The sequence below is a fragment of the Cervus canadensis genome, chromosome 9 (assembly GCF_019320065.1).
Source record: "Cervus canadensis isolate Bull #8, Minnesota chromosome 9, ASM1932006v1, whole genome shotgun sequence".
In the NCBI taxonomy this organism is placed as follows: domain Eukaryota; kingdom Metazoa; phylum Chordata; class Mammalia; order Artiodactyla; family Cervidae; genus Cervus; species Cervus canadensis.
The window spans coordinates 68805196-68823770 of NC_057394.1; the positions used below are offsets into that span (position 1 = coordinate 68805196).

General features: G+C 45.9%; 1 protein-coding gene across 1 annotated transcript in view; it reads left to right on the forward strand.

Moving 5' to 3' along the window:
• Window positions 1-587: 587 nt before the first annotated feature.
• Window positions 588-18575, forward strand: part of FAM124A (family with sequence similarity 124 member A) — a 111682-nt gene continuing 93694 nt past the window's right edge. The window contains exons 1-2 of the mRNA XM_043478161.1: window positions 588-863; window positions 11862-11893. Of these exons, the coding sequence (XP_043334096.1) occupies window positions 799-863; window positions 11862-11893 (97 nt within the window). The 5' untranslated portion in view covers window positions 588-798. The remainder of the gene's footprint in view (window positions 864-11861; window positions 11894-18575) is intronic.

Sequence of the window (18575 nt, forward strand, 5' to 3'; positions counted from 1 at the left end):
CCGGCTCACTCGCGAGGCACTCATTTCTACTTTCTTCTTTTTTAAGACAAGTTATTTAACCTCTTTGAGCTTTGATTTACTTATCTGTAAGACTGGACTGTTGATATCTGCCCTATAGCTTGTTGTGAATTTAATGAGATTATACGTAAGAATATGTGGCACTGGTCTTGATAAGCGGTCACAAAGCACAGACGGGAACACGCGCCCAGCAAACACCCAAAAGTGTACAACGACCAGTACTGCATGCCTCACCCACCCACCCACAGCAAACCACAAGTGCACGAGACCGCACAGACCTCACCCACTCCTGCCCTCACACCACACACGGGCACGCAACATGCGGGCTCATGCGAGCTCGCGCACATGCTCACACCCGCTGCACACACCCTCTCGCGCGCGCACCTACGCTCGCTCACAAGCACATACTTTCTTGCGTGCGCACAGACTCCGCACAGACCCGCGCGCGCGCTCACACCACGTGCACACGCCCTCTTGCGTACGCACGTACCCCCGACTCGCGTGCACACACCCGCGCGCACACGCTCCGTGCACACACCCTCTGGCGCGCGCACACGCTCTCTCGGCAGATAGGCGAAGGGCGGAACGCGAGCAGCCCCCGGGGGCCCGTCTGGGCGCGGCCAGAAGAGGGCGCGGCGCGGGGCGGTGCCGGAGTTGTTTGCCGGAGCCCCGGCCGCCAGACTCTCCGAGGGAGCCCCGCCAGCTCGCGCCGGGCCGGGTTGAACTGAGCCGCCCGGGTCACGCCGGCGCTAGCGAGCGGAGCGCGGCGGGGAGCGCACCATGGACCCCAAGGCGGGTGGCGGCGAGGAGGATGACTGTGTGGACTCGGGCGCCGAGACTGGAGGGTGAGCCGCGCGGACCGGGCCGGGCAGTGGGCGAGGAGGGCACTCTTCGAGTTGCGCGGTGGCTCTTCCCGGCCGGGGACCTTCCTGGACCGCGCGCCGGAGCCGCTTGGGCTGGCCTCGGGCCACTGGGGCTGCTCCTGCCGCCGGGTCCCTCGGGGAAGCCGGAGGGGCTGTGGTGAGCCCATCTGGGCCGGCCCTGAGAATAGAACGGCGTGCTTCGTGGCTGCCCGGGTCAGGGCGGTCCCCTCCCTGAGGGGCAGGAAAGTGGAAGGAGTCTAGGTTCAGAGTAACCCCACACCGCCCCAGCCTCTCCTGCCCTTCGCTATCACTGAGATGATGCAGCGTGCACGGCAAATGCAGAGTCCCCCTGTATCCTCCTCAGACTAGGGATGCTCTTGCACTTGTTTCTACCTTCCGCGAGGACTTTCTTCCTGTAACTCCGGAGCCCCCTGGAGTCCGGGACGGGGGCTTGGGGATGAGAAGTAAAGAGGGTAGGACACGTGAGACCTAGAAGTCTTTCAGAAGTCGTCTAAGAGGATGGCGTTTCTCATTTTATGGCTTGATTGTGCTTGGCGAGACGCCCTGTCTCCCCAACCCCTCCGCTGCCCAGCCGAAACTTCCTCGCCTCTGTGCGCACCTGTGCCAGCTGGAAGCACTAGCCTTGAGCACAGGTGGGGTGAGGATAGTGCTAAGATCTAACCCTGTTTATCATCATTATTTTTTTAATATCCTCTTCGCTTCAGCTGACTCAATTAGCCCAAACCTTTGGAGACTCATGTAATTAACCCTCTCCCACCAACACTGTTTTCCTGAGCGGGACAAAAGACTGAATGTCTTTTAGGGGACGGAGGTCATTGTAAAGGCTCCCGCCCAGTCCCTATCTCTAGAGGACTTCCCGGTGCAGAGTCAGCGGTACATCCCGGATGCGCGTACCGACCCAGAAGGAAAGGGTGTCTTTTCCTATCAGCGGTAACCCCGGGGGGAGCGGGGTGGGGGGGGGGGGAGGACAGGAGCTGCCCAGGGCACAGAAAGCCTCGTTCCTGGAAGGTTGAGGGGGAGGGGGGCAATTCAGAATAATCTCAGGATTTGGCAACCCTGGGAGGACAGAGAGTCCAGGTCCAGAATGGACCCAGGGTCTGACCTGACCCCGGGAGAGTCTCCCTAGGCAGCCCCTCCTGCCCGCCCACCCAACCCTTCCTTGCAGCCTCCACCCACTCTAGCCCGCCTCTGGGACTTCACTGCCCCAAAGCATTTACTGTGCAATGTGCTTACCTTGTTACCCTCACTTGTGATCACTGAGGGTTCACTACAGAACCCAATTACCTTCCAGCGTTGCAACCTGATTCCAAATACTGAACTCCTGTGCTTCCTCCCACACTCTGTATATGTGACATTTATCCCTTTAATCAGAGATTCTTGGCTTCCCGCTTCCCTGTCTTTAGTTAGCTAGACCATGAGTAGAAGAACAAAGCAAAATTAACCAGCTCATTTTCAGCTGGGTTAAATAAAGCATAAGCTGGTCCATTGGTTTTCAATTTGCGGAACTCACGTAAAACAGGTCTTTTTTGCAAGGGCTGTCTTGAAGAAGTGCAGAGGAAGCCCTGACCTGTGTGTCACACACACCCCCCTCAACCCCGCCCCCCCCATCCCAAGGGACAGCATGACAGCTGTCAGGGCTCCTGGGAGGGGTTCGCTGAGCATTCTGCCACCACTCTGCCTCTGTCATAATGTGTACGTTAATCGGACAGAATTGTTTGAAGAATTCTTATTACTTCCGTAGCATTCTTAAAGCTAAAGTGGCATACATTTAAATGAAATAGTTTAGGCTATTTCTATTAATCTAGTATTTGCCACTTACTCATATATCCTTTAAAGTTGAGTTTACTTATTTAAAAAACTGTCCATAGTTTCCCTGCTTTTCTAGCGCTTGCCCCCTCTTACCCTATCCAGCTTCATATAGCTGCCTGTGGAGACTGTGTGGAAAATATGTAGAAAGCATTCAGTATGTGTTTGCTTCCCAGGTGGCGCTATGGTAAAGAACCCACTTGCCAATGCAGGAGACGTAAGAGACCGGGTTTGATCCCTGGGTCAAGAAGATCCCCTGGAGGAGGGCATGGCAATCCACTCCAGTGTTCTTGCCTGGAGAATCCCGTGGACAGAGGAGCCTGGTGGGCTACAGTCCACGCGGTTGCAAAGGGTCGGACACGACTGAAGCGACTTAGTGCAGCATATTTTTAAAACGCAAATCTGATCATGTCTCTCTGCCTTGCAAGCTTTTAGTGGTTCTGTTGTCTACAAAGTACAAAGACTTTAGCATGGCCCACAAGCCCCAGTGTTGTGCAGTACCCCCCAACCCCCGCTCTCTGGCCTTGTCACTTGGAAGGCCCATCCTTGCACCCTGCATCCGACCACATCAGCTGGATTTTCTCCAGTTCCCCCGCCTGTGTCAAGCTGCCCTCTTTGCCTGCTGGGCCCTTCTCCACCTGGCACGCCTGTCCGCCAGGTGAAACTCTACTCTTAGGAGTCAGCTTAAGTGACACATCTTCTAAGGCAAGGAGTCTTAATTTGGGATGCGTGAATTGCTTTGAGCTGTAAGCAAAATGATGGGCTTTGTGTGGTTTTATGAGAAGACACTATTTTTCATCAGAGTCTCAGAGTAGCCCTTGATCCCCTCCAAACCAAGTTTGGGCAGGGTATGAGAAGTTTCCTCTTCAACATGCTGTGTTTGAAGTATTGGGAGACATCCAAGGAAAGATAGTGAGTCAGCAGTCAGGTAATCTACCTAGAGAGGAGGACTGCAGGATGGCATTGCATTTGGGAACTGCCAGCCTGAAAACGGCAATTAAAGCCTTCAGAGTGGATTAAATCAACTAAAGGTCATAGCAGACACATGCCTGGCATTTCCTATGTGCCAGGTACCATTCTAAGGCTTGTGCTGCGTGCTAAGTCGCTTCAAGTGTGTCCGACTCTCTGTGACTACATGGGCTGTAGCCCACCAGGCTTCTCTTGTCCGTGGGATTCTCCAGAGAAGAATACTGGTGTGGGTTGCCACTTCCTTCTTCAGGGGATCTTCCCGACCCAGGGATTGAACCCATGTCTCTTATGTCTCCTGCATTGCAGGTAGGTTCTTTACCACTAGGGCTACCTGGGAAGTTTCATTGTTGTTGTTCAGTCGCCCACAGTCACCCATTATGTCTGACTCTTGGCGACCCTGTGGACTGCAGCATGCCAGGCCTCCTTGTCCCTCACCATCTCCCAGAGTTTGCCCAAGTTCATGTCCATTGCATTGGTGATGCCATCCAGTCCTCTCATCTTCTGATGCCCTCTTCTCCTTCTGCCCTCAATCTTTCCCAGCATCCCTATTTCATTGACTCATTTAATCATGCAACAGCTCTGGGAAGCAGGTGCTATTGAAGGCCAACCTTGCAAAACTACAATATTTAAATGTCAGGTAAAGGAGGATGAGCTGATAAAAGAGTCTGAGAAAAAAGAGGCATAGAGTGAAAAAAAGAAGGTGGTATCCTGGCAGCCAAGGGAAAAAAAAAAGGAAAGAGGCAAGTTATGCTATGAGGAATGAATCAGGAGGAAGGTGAAGTGTCTTCTTTTTTTACATTTTTGGCTGTGCTGGGTCGCCATTGCTCCACGTGGGCTTTCTCTAGTTGCCACGAGTCGGAGGCTGCTCTCTAGTTACTGTATGCAGGCTTCTCCCCGTGGTGGCTTCTCTTGCTATGGAGCACAGGCTCCTGGCCTCGGGTTTCAGTAGTTGCAGCCCATGAGCTTAGTTGCTCTGCTCCATGTGGAATCTTCCTGGACCAGGGATCAAACCTATATCCCCTGCATTGGCAGATGGATTCTTAACCACGAGAGAAGTCTGGAAATCTCTTCTTTGTAAACAGAGATGATGAAGAGGAGGAGGAGTAGTAGTTGATGGAGGAGAAGTGGGTGCAAAAGCCAGGTCGGCGTGAGGGAGAGGAGGTAGCTGGGAATGGGAGGAGTGAGGAGAGGCAGTATCTGGGAGCGGGGAATGGGATGAGGGAAGGAGTCTTCAACATAAGCAATAATCGGGCAGTAAATGCTCATAGAAAGGATTCTGTAAATGAGGGAGGCTAACTGTGTAGGAGAAAGATGTATATCTGTAATGTCAGCTTTCTAAAAAGGTGGAGGGGGGCAGATGGACCTTGGACCAGCTGGACAGATTGGCTTATGGACAGAGGGGGGACATCCCTGTTGCAGTCAGTGGGAGAGAAGGGAACATGGGTTTCCACTGAGTCCAGATGCAGCCCCCAGGAGAATGGAGACCTGACATGGTTGTTCAGGCAAAGATGAGTGGGAAGCCAGCTGAGATTAGTGATTACATCGGAAAGTACCAGTCTGTCTCTCCTGCAGCAGGGTCCACCTGCCTAGGGGCAGGCAGAGAGAGATAGTGGGTAGCTGGGATCATCAAGGTTGGTGGGGGGACTGTTGCTAGGCTGGTGTGAGCAGAACAGAGGAGCAAGGCATTCTGGGGCTATTGCTTGAGCTGATGACTGATCCTTTCAGCAGCGCATCTGAAATGCCGCTAAGAACCTCTGTGGGTCCCACTGCCAGGGGGTGGACTGTGCTCATCCCTTTGAGCATTACAGTCAAAAGAGCCAGCCAGCTGCGGGTTTTTTTGTTTCTCTTTTTTTTTCCATTTATTTTTATTAGTTGGAGGCTAATTACTTTACAATATTGTAGTGGTTTTTGCCATACATTGACATGAATCAGCCATGGATTTACATGTGTTCCCCATCCCGATCCCCTCCCACCTCCCTCCCCATCCCGATCCCTCTGGGTCATCAGTGCACCAGCCCCGAGCACTTGTCTCATGCATCCAACCTGGGCTGGTGATCTGTTTCACCCTTGATAATATACATGTTTGATGCTGTTCTCTCGAAACATCCCACCCTCGCCTTCTCCCACAGAGTCCAAAAGTCTGTTCTGTACATTCTGTGTCTCTCTTTCTGTTTTGCATATAGGGTTTATTGTTACCATCTTTCTAAAAATGCTGGAGAGGGTGTGGAGAAAAGGGAACCCTCTTACACTGTTGGTGGGAATGCAAACTAGTACAGCCGCTATGGGAACAGTGTGGAGATTTCTTAAAAACTGGAAATAGAACTGCGATATGACCAGCAATCCCATTCTGGGCATAACACCGAGGAAACCAGATCTGAAAGAGACACGTGCACCCCAGTGTTCATCACAGCACTGTTTATAATAGCCAGGACATGGAAGCAACCTAGATGCCCATCAGCAGACGAATGGATAAGGAAGCTGTGGTACATATACACCATGGAATATTACTCAGCCATTAAAAAGAATTCATTTGAATCAGTTCTAATGAGATGGATGAAACTGGAGCCCATTATACAGAGTGAAGTAAGCCAGAAAGATAAAGACCAGCTGCGGTTTAAATGCTGGTTCCTCCACTTAGGAATTGTGGAACCTTGAACCAGTTGCTTAAGCTCTCTCTGCCCTCAGCTTTCCCGTCTGTAAACTGTGGGTGACATAATAGTACTCCCCTCATAGGATGGTTATGAGGATTAAATGAGGCTATACACTTAAATTCCATGGACAGAGGAACCTGGCGGGCTACAGTCCATGGGGTTGCAGAGAGTCGGACATGACTGAGCAATTAACACTATACACTTAATGTCCCTAGAATGGTGCCTGGCATAAGTAAACCCCCAGTATGAAAAATACTCCAAATGGTAAACTTGAGGGTTAAAAAAAACACACAAACATATATATAGGCTGCGCTGGGTCTTCATTGCTGTGTCCAGGCTTTCTCTAGTTGCTGCAGGCCTAGTTGTGGTGCTCAGGTTTCTCATTGCAGTGGCTTCTCTTATTGCATAGCACAGGCTCTAAGGTGCATGGACTTTAGTAGTTGCAGTACTCAGGCTCAGTAGCTGTGGCCCTCCGGGCATGTGGAATCTTCCCGGACCAGGGATTGAACCGGTGTCCCTGGCATTGCAAGGCTGATTCTTAACCACTGGACCATGAGGGAAGCCCCTTAGAGTTTTTTTTTAATGCTTTTTTTTTTTAAGTTTATTTTATTTATTTTTATTTTTGGCTGTGCTGGGTCTTCATTGTTTTTGCACAGGCTTTCTCTAGTCACAGCAAGTGGGGGTTACTGTTCATTGCAATACGTGGGCTTCTCATTGTGGTGGCTTCTCTTGTTGCACAGGCTCTAGGGTGAGTGGGCTTCGGTAGTTCCAGCTCTCAGACTCTAGGGCACAGACTCAGTTGTGGCACACGTGCTTAGTTGCTCCATGGTATGTGGAATCTTCCCGGACCAGGGATCAAACCTGTGTCCCCTGCATTGGCAGACAGACTCTTATCCACTGTGCCACCAAGGAAGTACTTAGAGTTTCATATAATAAAAAGGTACATCTCCTGGTGCCCTCAAAACCATATGTTCTGTGTCCACAGTAGAGGTTCTGATGCTTTTAAATGCCTTAAAAATTTGGTCATTGTTCAGAACGTCTGAAAGCCTATGGCACATGCCTCAATATGATAATTATTTTTATTTTAAAGATGAAGAAATGAAAGTTTGGAGGTGCATGACTAGTTAATGGGTTATATTGAAACCCAGGCCTCCAGCACACTTTCCACCTGGTAAAGGTGTCTTTCAAGGAGCAACTGGTCTGTAATTGATTCTTATTTTCTGTTCAAATACTTTCTTTTGCTTGGATTGCTATCAATACCTTTGCAGTCTGACCCCTCAACATGGGCTAAGACTAAAAGCAAACTAGCATTCTTGGGTAATTGACGTCATTTTGAAACTTGCATTCTCTAGATCCACTTGAAAACCTGCTTTGTGCTTCCATGTACTTTCTGTTAGAAAAAGATTGGCAAGTCAGCTACTGACTGTAATCCACTATCATAAGAAACAGAATCTCTTGAACAGAGAGACAAGCAGAGTTTTGTAAACCAAAACAAAAGACTAAGATGAATGTTTTCCAATGGGTGTTTCTTTAGCGCTGTCTCCCAGACTTGGCCTTTAAGCCACTCTTTCAAATATGACAATAGCTGATGGATTATTTTCATTCAGAAGTTTGGCCTGGCGTTAATGGCAGTAATGTCAGCTGTCACTGAGCTTCTGAAAACATAGGGTCATATTATGTCCTTTATCTTTGGGTGACCTCCAACAGATGCATCACTGTGATTTCAGAGATAACCAACAATTCACAGGTCTAGCGTTTATAAACCGGTGGGTGGGAAAAAATAGGTAGAGTAGATTTTTAAACAAGACGTTTAAAGAACAGTAGGGGGGAAATCTTGCATAGAAGAAAAGACGATCTATTAGATACTCTATTATCTTTGTGTTCAAGGTGGAGCTCGATAGCTCTAAATTACTCTGGCATCTAATTCAGTAGACCGAGAGTTCACAGTTGAGGTCCATGGGGCATTGAGCTGATTTACCAAAATGTCAAGATCAATTTCACTGAAATGTCGAGATCAATTCTTACCCCAAGATTTCTCTGGAAAAGAGAATTTAGGAAGGTATCCATTTTAAATGAATATAAAAATTGGCCAGTAGGCTATTGACAAACCATCTTAAGTGCCGACCTCTTTCTATTTAACACCTCTATGTATAATTGTGATTAAAGTCCAGTCAAGGGACCACATATCACTTTCTGTTTAGTATTACATTACTAAATAAATGTAATGTTTGAAAATGTGTCTACTATATGTGCCAGGTATGTGAATATATATAATCTTTGTATTATCCTGCTTATCTGTATCATGTGTCCATAAATTTTTCATCCTAAAATTTGTGGATTCACCTGGCATGCTTCATTCTGGGAGAGCTGAATATCTTATGCAGAGCCAGCTAGATAAATTCTTATAAATTCTTCTCCCATCTTAAGATGTGAGACCAATAAATAAGATCCCCAAGACAGGTACCCTACCACTTGCTTCCTCTTACCTAAAACACCTGGGAGTACACACCCCTCCAGAGAACCAGAGTCAGTATCCAAAATTGTTTGACCATATTTATGCATAAAATTGTTTCAAGCTTAAAGTTTGTCTTCCACTGTCCATATTTCTAGTAAATAACCTTCCAGGGTTATTTGGAATGTCTTTTAAGAACTATAAAAGTCTTCATACCTCAACTCAGTTCCTATTCCCCATCATGATAATTTTTCTAAGGAAATTAAATATATTGATAAATATCTCATCTCCGTGTGCTTTGCAAAAGTGAACAATCAGAAACAGTCATATAGCCAACAAAAGGGACATGGTTGACTAAATTATAGAATATCACTGTATCTATATAATTACAGGAACTATGTGGCAGCATTTTATGATAGAGTTAGTGAAAAGAGTAGTTTAAAATTGTATCTCTGTCATTATGGCAACTGGGTACAAATGACATCACCAGGACCAGAGGCTGGAAAGCAATGTGAGGTTGTAAGTGACTTTTCTTTCTGTTTGATTTCTGTTTTGATGGTGGACAGGGGTAGAAATTGGAGTGATGGATGAGACTGCAGAGCTGAGCAGAGGCCATCAGTCATAGAAAGAGGGGCTTATGTCCAGCTTGAACTTCATCAGATTTGTGCTTTGCAAAGATTGGCCGCTGGATGAGGGAGGAGTTTGAGCAGAGCAAGAGTGACCGAAGACTGACCATTTGGCACGCTTGATTGGGGCAGTGCTTTTCATCACAAGAAATATGGAGAGATTCAAGGCAGAGGCATCCATTCTGCTAGCACCTGCCCTAAAATTCCCCCTCTGCACTTTAAGATTCTTGGAAAATGCTTCAAATGTAAATTTTATTCTACATACGTATCCATCCATATGCAAATCTTTTAAAATGAATGCATATGTGAAACCCATATGCTTCGAGAGCATTTGGAAAACCCTAGCTGAAAATAGTGACAAAATTTTAATGGTAAAAATCAATACGATTGCACATTCTTATAGAATGTTTTATTGGACTTGTCATGCAGTTTCTCTGAAGCCTGGCCATCTTAAGATGATCACATTGTCATGGAATTGTTTTGCTATTGCATCTACCAAGTGGATGCTGGTTGATTATTCATTGCATTTACATGTAGTTACATTTCTAAGTATCATCCTAAAGTTTATTTATGCCCTGCCTGGTTCCAGAAGAAATTTAATGCACTGACTTACAAATCCTGCATTTCATAATGTTCCTGATCCCTGACTCCTCTTTCTCCCCTTCTCCTCTCACTGTTCCTTGAGCTAGCGTGTGTCTCCGGACTCTCCACTCCATTCTGCCTTCTAACTCCTTCCTTGCCACCACCCTAGTTCAAGCCTTTATCATATCATTCCTCACTTCCTGGTCACCTTACATATGTTATCACCTTAGTTTCCAAATCTGTGGTATGAAAAATTGGATGAGATTTCGGTGGATGCAGTTTGTAATCTATCGAGGGATATGCAGGTGTTAGTAGTTGTTATTCTTTCCAGTTTTAAAATTCATTGATTCTGTGACAGTTAAAGTACAAGTTGGCCCAAGAATTCATTCGAGTTTTTCCATGATAGCGTTCTGAAAAAACCCGAACAAATGTTTTGGCCAGCCCAATTGGCGCTAGTGGTAAAGAACCTGCCTGCCAATGCAGGAAACATAAGAGACATGAGTTCAATTCCTGGGTTGGGAAGATACCCTGGAGAAGGGCATGGCAACCCACTCCAGTATTCTTACCTGGAGAATCCCATGGACAGAGGAGCCTGGTGGGCTACAGTCCATAGGGTCACAAAGAGTTGGACACAATTTAGCACGCACACAATATTTCATTTGAAAAGAGAAAATCACTCGCTGTCTTGCTTCCATTTTGTCCCTCTACCAGTAAGTCAGCCCATCATTTTGTGTGAGAGATATAGGTTGTTTTAACTAATGAGACAGTATGCTTTTTATGCTCTTAAAAAATTTTTTTTGTATATGCCTTTTTAATGTGGTAAGAAAGTCAATGGAATAAAAGATGATTCAAGAAAGGCCACATGAGGCTTAGTAAATACAGGGAGTGTGTACCTATAAAATTAAACATAATTAACTGCTCTATTTGCATAACTATGTCCCCTAACTACCACCTTGGCAGAATAAGCCCCTCAGTGCCTGAGAGATTAGTTGCCTACTGAGAATGACTTGGGGACCCTGCGGGGAGAAAACCAATAGCTTCTATACCATGGAAGTTGCCCGAGAGGGACGGCTTAAGAGCCACACAAATAGAGCAGAAACTTAGTAGAGATTAAGCAGGCAAGTTCTTGGCCAGATTCCCGTTCTCACAGAGGCCTGATGCCAGCAGCTGATTCTCTGTGTAGAAGCTGATGGGTTATTTCACCCTGGCCCTAACCCTGCCTTTTCCCTTTGCCGATCGTAGCCCACATCCTGTTACTCTAGTATCAGCAGGATTTCTTCCCAGATGGAACTGAAATCAACCACCATTGTGCCTGACTGTTTCCTGATAGTCAGCCAGACCTTGAATATGGGGGCCCTCCCAGCCAGGGTCCCCTCTCACTCACCGGGGGTCCACTTCGCCTCTGCTTACATCAGCAAAGAAGCATTTCCCCAAGGGGAGGAACTGATCTTTGAAGGGTTTAACCTTTTGCAGCGGTTTAACCTTCAGGGGGCAGGGTGTGGGTGGGGAGCTGTGAAGCCCTTTGAGAATCTGTTGAAAACACTAGCCTTCTCCCCAGACACATAAGCTTCCATTCAAAACTTTGCCAGTAAATGTAGATGGTTCGGAACCCATCTGGTCTCCCATGTGGGAGACTCACAGAGCCTATATGAGGGACCCTGGGTTTCTAGAATGTCTTTCTAGTTGTGCTTTCAAATTCAGACATAACTTGATTCTGTACAAAACAGTCCACAGCATGACACTTTTGAATTTGTGGCATTTCTTTACCAGTTAAATGCTACGACTGACTGTTTTAAGATTCTAGCTTGGAGCGATCACTTGGATAGAGAGCAGTCACGTCTACTCCTCCTAACGCTGAGGTTTTGTGTTTCAGGTCCGACTACAGCCACGTGTCCTCCACCAGCAGTAAGTATGGCTTAACTGTCCTTCCTCTTTGTCTTGAGCACCCGGGGTGGGCAGTCAGTCCCATTCCTGTATGTTAGAGAAGGCTGTCCATGCTTTAATAGTAAGAATCACAGGTTTACCAAAGAACGTGTCACAGGATCCTGTAAATCTGGGAAGCAGAATTTGATTGCACCTTGACTTGAGGGCTAGACATGCCACTATTTTCCCTATGGAAATTCAGCCTGGAGGAACTAGCCCAGGCTTTATTTACCTGCATGCTTGGAAAATACCTTCTCTGGTAAAGCTGAGGTCATTCATTCATTCAACAAACGTGTCATGTACCTACTGTCTGGAGCTCACAGCTCCGAGTGCTTTCATTGGATCCATGAGGTGGCCCCAACTCCTCTGCTGGGCAAACTTCCTCCCATGTCTGTCTGTATCTGCAGGCAGATGTCATAGGTGACTATTACATATAGTAAAAGCCAAACAAAAAAAAAAGGGGAGTATGTTTATAAGCATACTCTGAGCATAGAAAAAGGTGCCTGTATTAAATATTATTAATAACTTACAAATCTATTTATGGGAAATTAGGCCTTACATCTAGGAGCAATGTGCAAAGATGAAGATCACTACAAAGCCATTCAGATTAATTAAACACTTATTTTATAAACAAAATAACACAAAAATTGTCTTACAATAAAAGCCCTGATTTTTTTTTTTATTTGAATTGTTCTGTCCTAGCTCATTGTTAAGCTCTCAATTCTAAATAGTTCCCAAATGGAAAGATACTTAATTGGATTATTCTATTTATTGATGTTCTGGCTTAGTTTTTTCTTTGCAATAAGAGACTGTGCAGAAAGCTCTATGTCTGGGATGGTAATTTAGTGTCAAATTATATTTAGTTATTCGTATAACCTCAGTGAGCAATTTCTGATCATTTCAGCCAACTGGAGACCCAGCATTGCCCCTTAGTTATTAAGAACCATTAGTAATAATGAGATTAATGCTCTAGTGATCTGCATTCCCTCCCGGAAGCTTCTGCATTCCGAAAACCAGAGAATGTGTTCTCTCTCTGCTGCCATTTTCAGTTTTGCCCAGAGGCTACATTTCTTTAAGAATGATTTTTCTAAAATACTTGCCTGAAGCCTTTGTTCAATTTGTAGCTCTCAAATCAGTCCTCTGGGTCACAACAAAGCACCTCTCTTGTCAGTGAAACCGGTAATTTGGTTTGGGATGTTTTTCTCTCCATTATTTTAATTGCGATCTCTGAGTTAGAATTTTTCTTGGTGCAGTTGGGATCAATAACCTTTTATTGTTGTTCCCTTTCTCTTTAAATATTTGGCGATTCCTGCCTCCTCCTTCAGTGTTGGGGCCTCTTGGTGAGTGAGGGTGTATACATGCGTTTTGTATTTCAATTGGAAATGTATTTGACCACCAGTAATAGAGAAAAATAATGACTTAAGTATGGTTTTCCTTTCCTCTGTTGTTGATCAGTTGCTAAGTCATGTTTGACTCTGTGACCCCACGGACTGCAGCACACCAAGCTTCCCTGCCCTTCACTGTCTCCTGGAGCTTGCTCACACTCATGTCCACTGAGTCAGTGATGCCATCTAACCATCTCATCCTCTGTCGCCCCCTTTTCCTCTTGCCCTCAATCTTTCCCAGCATCAGGGTCTTTTCCAATGAGTCAGCTCTTCGCATCAGGTGGCCAAAGTATTGGAAATTCAGCTTCAGCATCAGTCCTTCCAATGAATATTCAGGGTTGATTTCCTTTAGAATTGACTGGATTGATCTCCTCCAAGCTACTCTCAAGAGTCTTCTCCAGCACCACAATTTGAAAGCATCGATTCTTTGGACCTTCCTTATGGTCCAACTCTTATATTCATACATGACTATTGGAAAACCACAGCTTTGACTACATGGACCTTTTGTCAGCAAAGTGTTTTCCTCTAATTAAAAAAAAGTCTGGAGGAAGCAATGCAGGTCTGTTGTGCAGTCCTTGGATTTTGGCTTCCCTCCTCAGAGTTGCCTCAAAGTTACAAAATAGCTGCCTCTGCCACAGCCATCACATCGTTGTTCTGGGCAGCAAGAAGAGGTGAGGGGATACTGGTGGGCCCCTGGATGTCTTTGTCCTGTATGTTGCCTGAACGGGCCTTTCCTCCCAGCTAGGACCATCAGTCCTGGCCACACCTATACACAGAAGGCCCCTTACGCATCAAGCCAAAGGTAACACAGTGGACCCTTTCTGAAAAGTAAAAACTCATGTTAAATCAGAGTCTTAAGTCTATCCTTTAAAACATAGGTTCAGTTGTGCTGCAATTGTAAAAAGTATTTTTCAAATTGATGTTAAAAATAGCGTTTCCTCACAAACTGGATAATCACAGTCAGAGGACTGAGCAGAAAGGTTAATGATTTTCCTCTTCCTCCTGAAAGGCGCAGTTGCAGGGTCACTCCCCCTCTCACAGCCAGCTTGGTGGCCTCATCCTCCGTGCGATCCAGAGGGCTCCCCAGTCAGTCCCGGTTCCCACATGTTGGTCGTGGAAGCACCTCTTGCCTGTCGGTCATTCTTCTGCTGTTCGTCAGCCCCTGTCCACTGGACCACTTGTTTCTAAATGATTCCTGATTCCCGATCAGGGTTTGAGCACTGGTACTAACTGGTCACTTAGGTAATGGACTTATCTGTGTCTGCAGGTGGTTCTTAACCGAATATCCACATGATGTGCCTTTAACTGTTTGATCCTGAATTCACAGAGGCGTAAATGCTTCCTTGGGATGAGCTGGGGTTGGACTGTGTCTGTCCAGGGTTGGGTTTTGTCATTCCTGGAGTGGTCAGGAGAGCTTCCACCAAGAATACCACTCTGTTGGGCCGCCAGTTTTCTTCTTAGAAAGAAAGCAGAGGCTGCTTCCTCACCCTGCCTGCCCTGATGACGGCAGAAGAAAGATCAGCCCCAAGAGAAAGGACCAAAGCGGTGGTGTGGGGTCCAGGTGTCCTAGTCCTGGTTTTGCCATGAATTAGCTGTGTGCTCTCAGGAAAGTCATCTACCCTCTCTGAGCCTCAGTTTCCCCTTCTGTAGAATGAACCCCTGAGGACCTCTCCAGGTGCTCTGGGATGCTTGGATGTGACTGTCTTAGAAACTCCACTAAAAAGAGAGAAGGGAGGGAGGAAAGACAGCGTGAAGACTCAAGGACTCTGTACCTTTTTTCTTTGTCCTGGAATAAGAGTCCAGAGGGTGGGCATCCTCTCTGGCGGACAGTATCACTAACCCTGAAATGAGGGCTGTTCAGGTCAGTTTGAGCTTCTGCGAGCTTCCTCTAAGTCAGTAGAGACATTGTGGTGAGGGCACTCAAATAAGTGGATAGGGGAGGGGAGAGAAGGAGGGTAACATACCATTGGGCATCTTCTTTTTTTAATCTTTTTTAAAATGTCATTGAAATATAGTTGATTTATAGTGTTGTGTTAATTTCTGCTGTACAATAAAGTGATTCAGATACATACATGTATACATTATTCTTTTTTAATATTCTTTTCCATTATGGTTTGTCACAGAATATTGAATATAGTTCCCTGTGCTATAGAGTTGTTATTGTTTAGCCGCTAAGTCATGTCTGACTCTTTTGTGACCCCATGGACTGTAGTCCGCCAGGCTCCTCTGTCCATGGGGTTCTCCTGGCAAGAATACTGGAGTGGGTTGCCATTCCCTTCTCCAGACTGGTCGTCTTGTTTTTCTGCCACGTCTGGGACTAAAGAATTGCATTTCCATTGACTGTGTCCAGTCACACTTTCAACTCAGGAGAGTGGCTCAGGGGCTTCTTTAGTGGATGTTTTGGTTTTGTGTAGATAAAATTTTGTCCTCATTGCAACTGGTCCATTCGACTTTTTTAGATTGATGGCCAAAAAGGCTTTTCATTTGTTTCTGCAAAAACTGTACACACGCTGAGCATTCAGGAGATCTCAGTAAAGCATGATGCTTCCTTAGGAAGTTGAGTTTAATTTATACTCTCAGAATTTTGGGCTTCCCTGGTGACTCAGGAGGTAAAGAATCTGCTTGCAATGCAGGGAACGTGGGTTGGGAAGATATCCTGGAGATGGGAATGACAACCCACTCCAGTATTCTTGCCTGGAGAATCCCATGGACAGAAGAGCCTGGTGGGCTACAGTCCATGGGGTCCCAGAGTGGGACATGACTGAGCAACTAACACTTTCACTTTCTCAGAATTTTGGGTTGTTTTTTTTTCCAGCAGCCTTGCTAGAAGATCATCAAGCTACTGTGTACAGTTTGCATTCTTAAGCGATTTAAATAAAAAGAGGAAATTTTATAAACAGGCTAAGATAAAAACAATCATTATGCCAAGGAGAAAATAAATCAACTGCATTTCCCATGATGTGTGATTGAATATTTCCATTCCAATAAAGATTATAATCATACTTGGAGAATTTCTCTTAGAAAATGCTGGGAGTTGGAAAATGATATTTTCAGGACAGTATAACATTTCTTGGGGACTTCTAGCCACAGGATAATGCCGGTAGGAGGTAGTCAAAGAATTTGTTTATGTGTTTAAGACTCTTCTTCAAATTGTGCCTTTAAGACTCTTCTCCTAATTGTGCCTGAGACTGTTTTTTCTTGAAACTCAAGTAGAGTCATTAACTCTTCACCTGGTTCTTATCAACTGCCCATGACAGCAGGAATGCCTGGCAGTTCTGTGCTCTTTTCAGACTTTTCAAAGCACACATGGCAAAAGATCAGTTGAAGTGATCAAGAAGGTGCTTGGTAGTGCCCTGAGGAACCCTCTGTGTCTGAAATTATGGAGAAGTGGCCCTGAGCAGTGCATTCTGCTCACCCGAGCCCAGGAGCATGGAGTAAGCTGTGCAAAAAAGGCCCGTGTTATGGGTGGGCAGGAGTCACTGAATCTGTTTTCACCCATTTCTCCCCCATCTTCCCTGGCCCCTGCCTATGCCTCAGATTCCTGCCCGCCAGTTTCTCTCCCAGCTTTCTTTCCCTTGCTTCCTGCTCTGCCCTTCTAGTGAGTCAGGTAGCTTCCCTGTTTCCCACCCACGCTCTCCCTAATGGTCCCGGGCTTCCACAAGCTGTAGGTCCAATGGACTTCTGTCCCCTCAGTTTTCCTGGGGCCACCGTGTCTGTGATTGGCCCTTGAGGGCAGCCTCAAAGAGGCCCAGCTGCTGCTGTGGGCCCCTGGACACATTCTCGTCTCAAGGTAAAATGGTCAGTAGATTGCAGTGTTTGTTTGCTTGGGGTTTTGTTTTGATAGGTAAGAAGTGAATTTAGAGAGAAACACACTCCACAAACAGAGTGTGGGCCATCTCAAGGCAAGAGAGACCTCAAACCATGGTGTAGTTAGCTTTTATGTTGTGGTTTAATCTTTAAGCTGTGTCTTACTCTTGTGACCCTATGGACTGTAGCCCACTAGGCTCTTCTGTCCATGGGATTTCCAGGCAAGAATACTGGAGTGGGTTTCTATGTCCTTCTCCAAGGGATCTGGCAGACCCAGGGATCAAACCTGGGTCTCCTATGCTGCAGGCAGTCTCCTGCTTTACAGGTGAATTCTTTACCAGCTGAGCTACCAGGGAATCCCCTAAGCTATTATGGGCTGGGTAATTTTCATAGGCTAATGAGTGGGGGGGATTATTCCAACTATTTGGGAGAAGGGGTGGGATTTCCAGGAATTGGGCCGCTGCCCGCTTTTTGGTCTTTGATGATCAGCCTTGAAACCGTCATGGTGCTTGAGTGTGTCACTTAGCTTGCTGGTGTGTTACGATGAGCATTTACTGAGGCTCAAGGTCTAGTGGAAGTCAACTTGCCCGCCATCTTGGACCCATTTGCTTCTAATCAGTTTATGTCATGTCCTTGAGCTCTGTCATTCTTTCAAAGGCTGTGCCCTGCCCCCACAGGTGCTTTTTAAATGGAAAAAATCAGGATATCTTGATTAATTGCAAGGCACTGTAGCTGGTCGAGAGCCACCTTGGGGCTTGTCAAGTCCTCCTCGCTGTTCTGATGGGAGGATATCCCAAGGCTGCCTTTGTTCACAGGCGCATCTTTCTAAATGCTATCTTTTTCTTTTCATTTCTCAGTGGTGTCATCATTTCCATGCTATTTCAGGATACGGAAGCATAATACGTTTTGATTTTGTCTCTGGCTACATCTGTACCTCCCCTCAGCATGGAGGGGGAAGATAAGCCCATTGTGATTTAATTAATGAAAGAACGTAAGGAGCTTTTAAAGCAGCAGTACCTTGAAAATGTATGGTTTTGTCCTGTAGGACTCACCAATGATGGAGAATATTTGCATATATGATCTGTGTCCCTATATCCAGAGCTAAATTCAGACTTGGGATATGAAATATTCATTATTTTCTTTCTGTTTTTATTAGAAGAGCAGATAACTTATTGACAGAGTTTGCTCATTTTACAGCCAGTTTTTATCACACACATCCAGAAACAGGAAGATCAGTGTTTTGGAAGAGGTGACGGGAGTCAGTTTCACTTTGATCCATTTGTAAATGTCATAATTTTTTTTTCTGTGTACAGTACTTTCCCCATTATGATTTTCAGAACAAATATCTTCCAGAATCTTATTCCATAAGATCTAAGCAGAACTCAAACCTATGTATTAATCCTTATGAAGAACAATTTCAGCCATTGAAGTTGCTTAATTCTGTGGTCAGTGTGGAATTGGTAATATATACA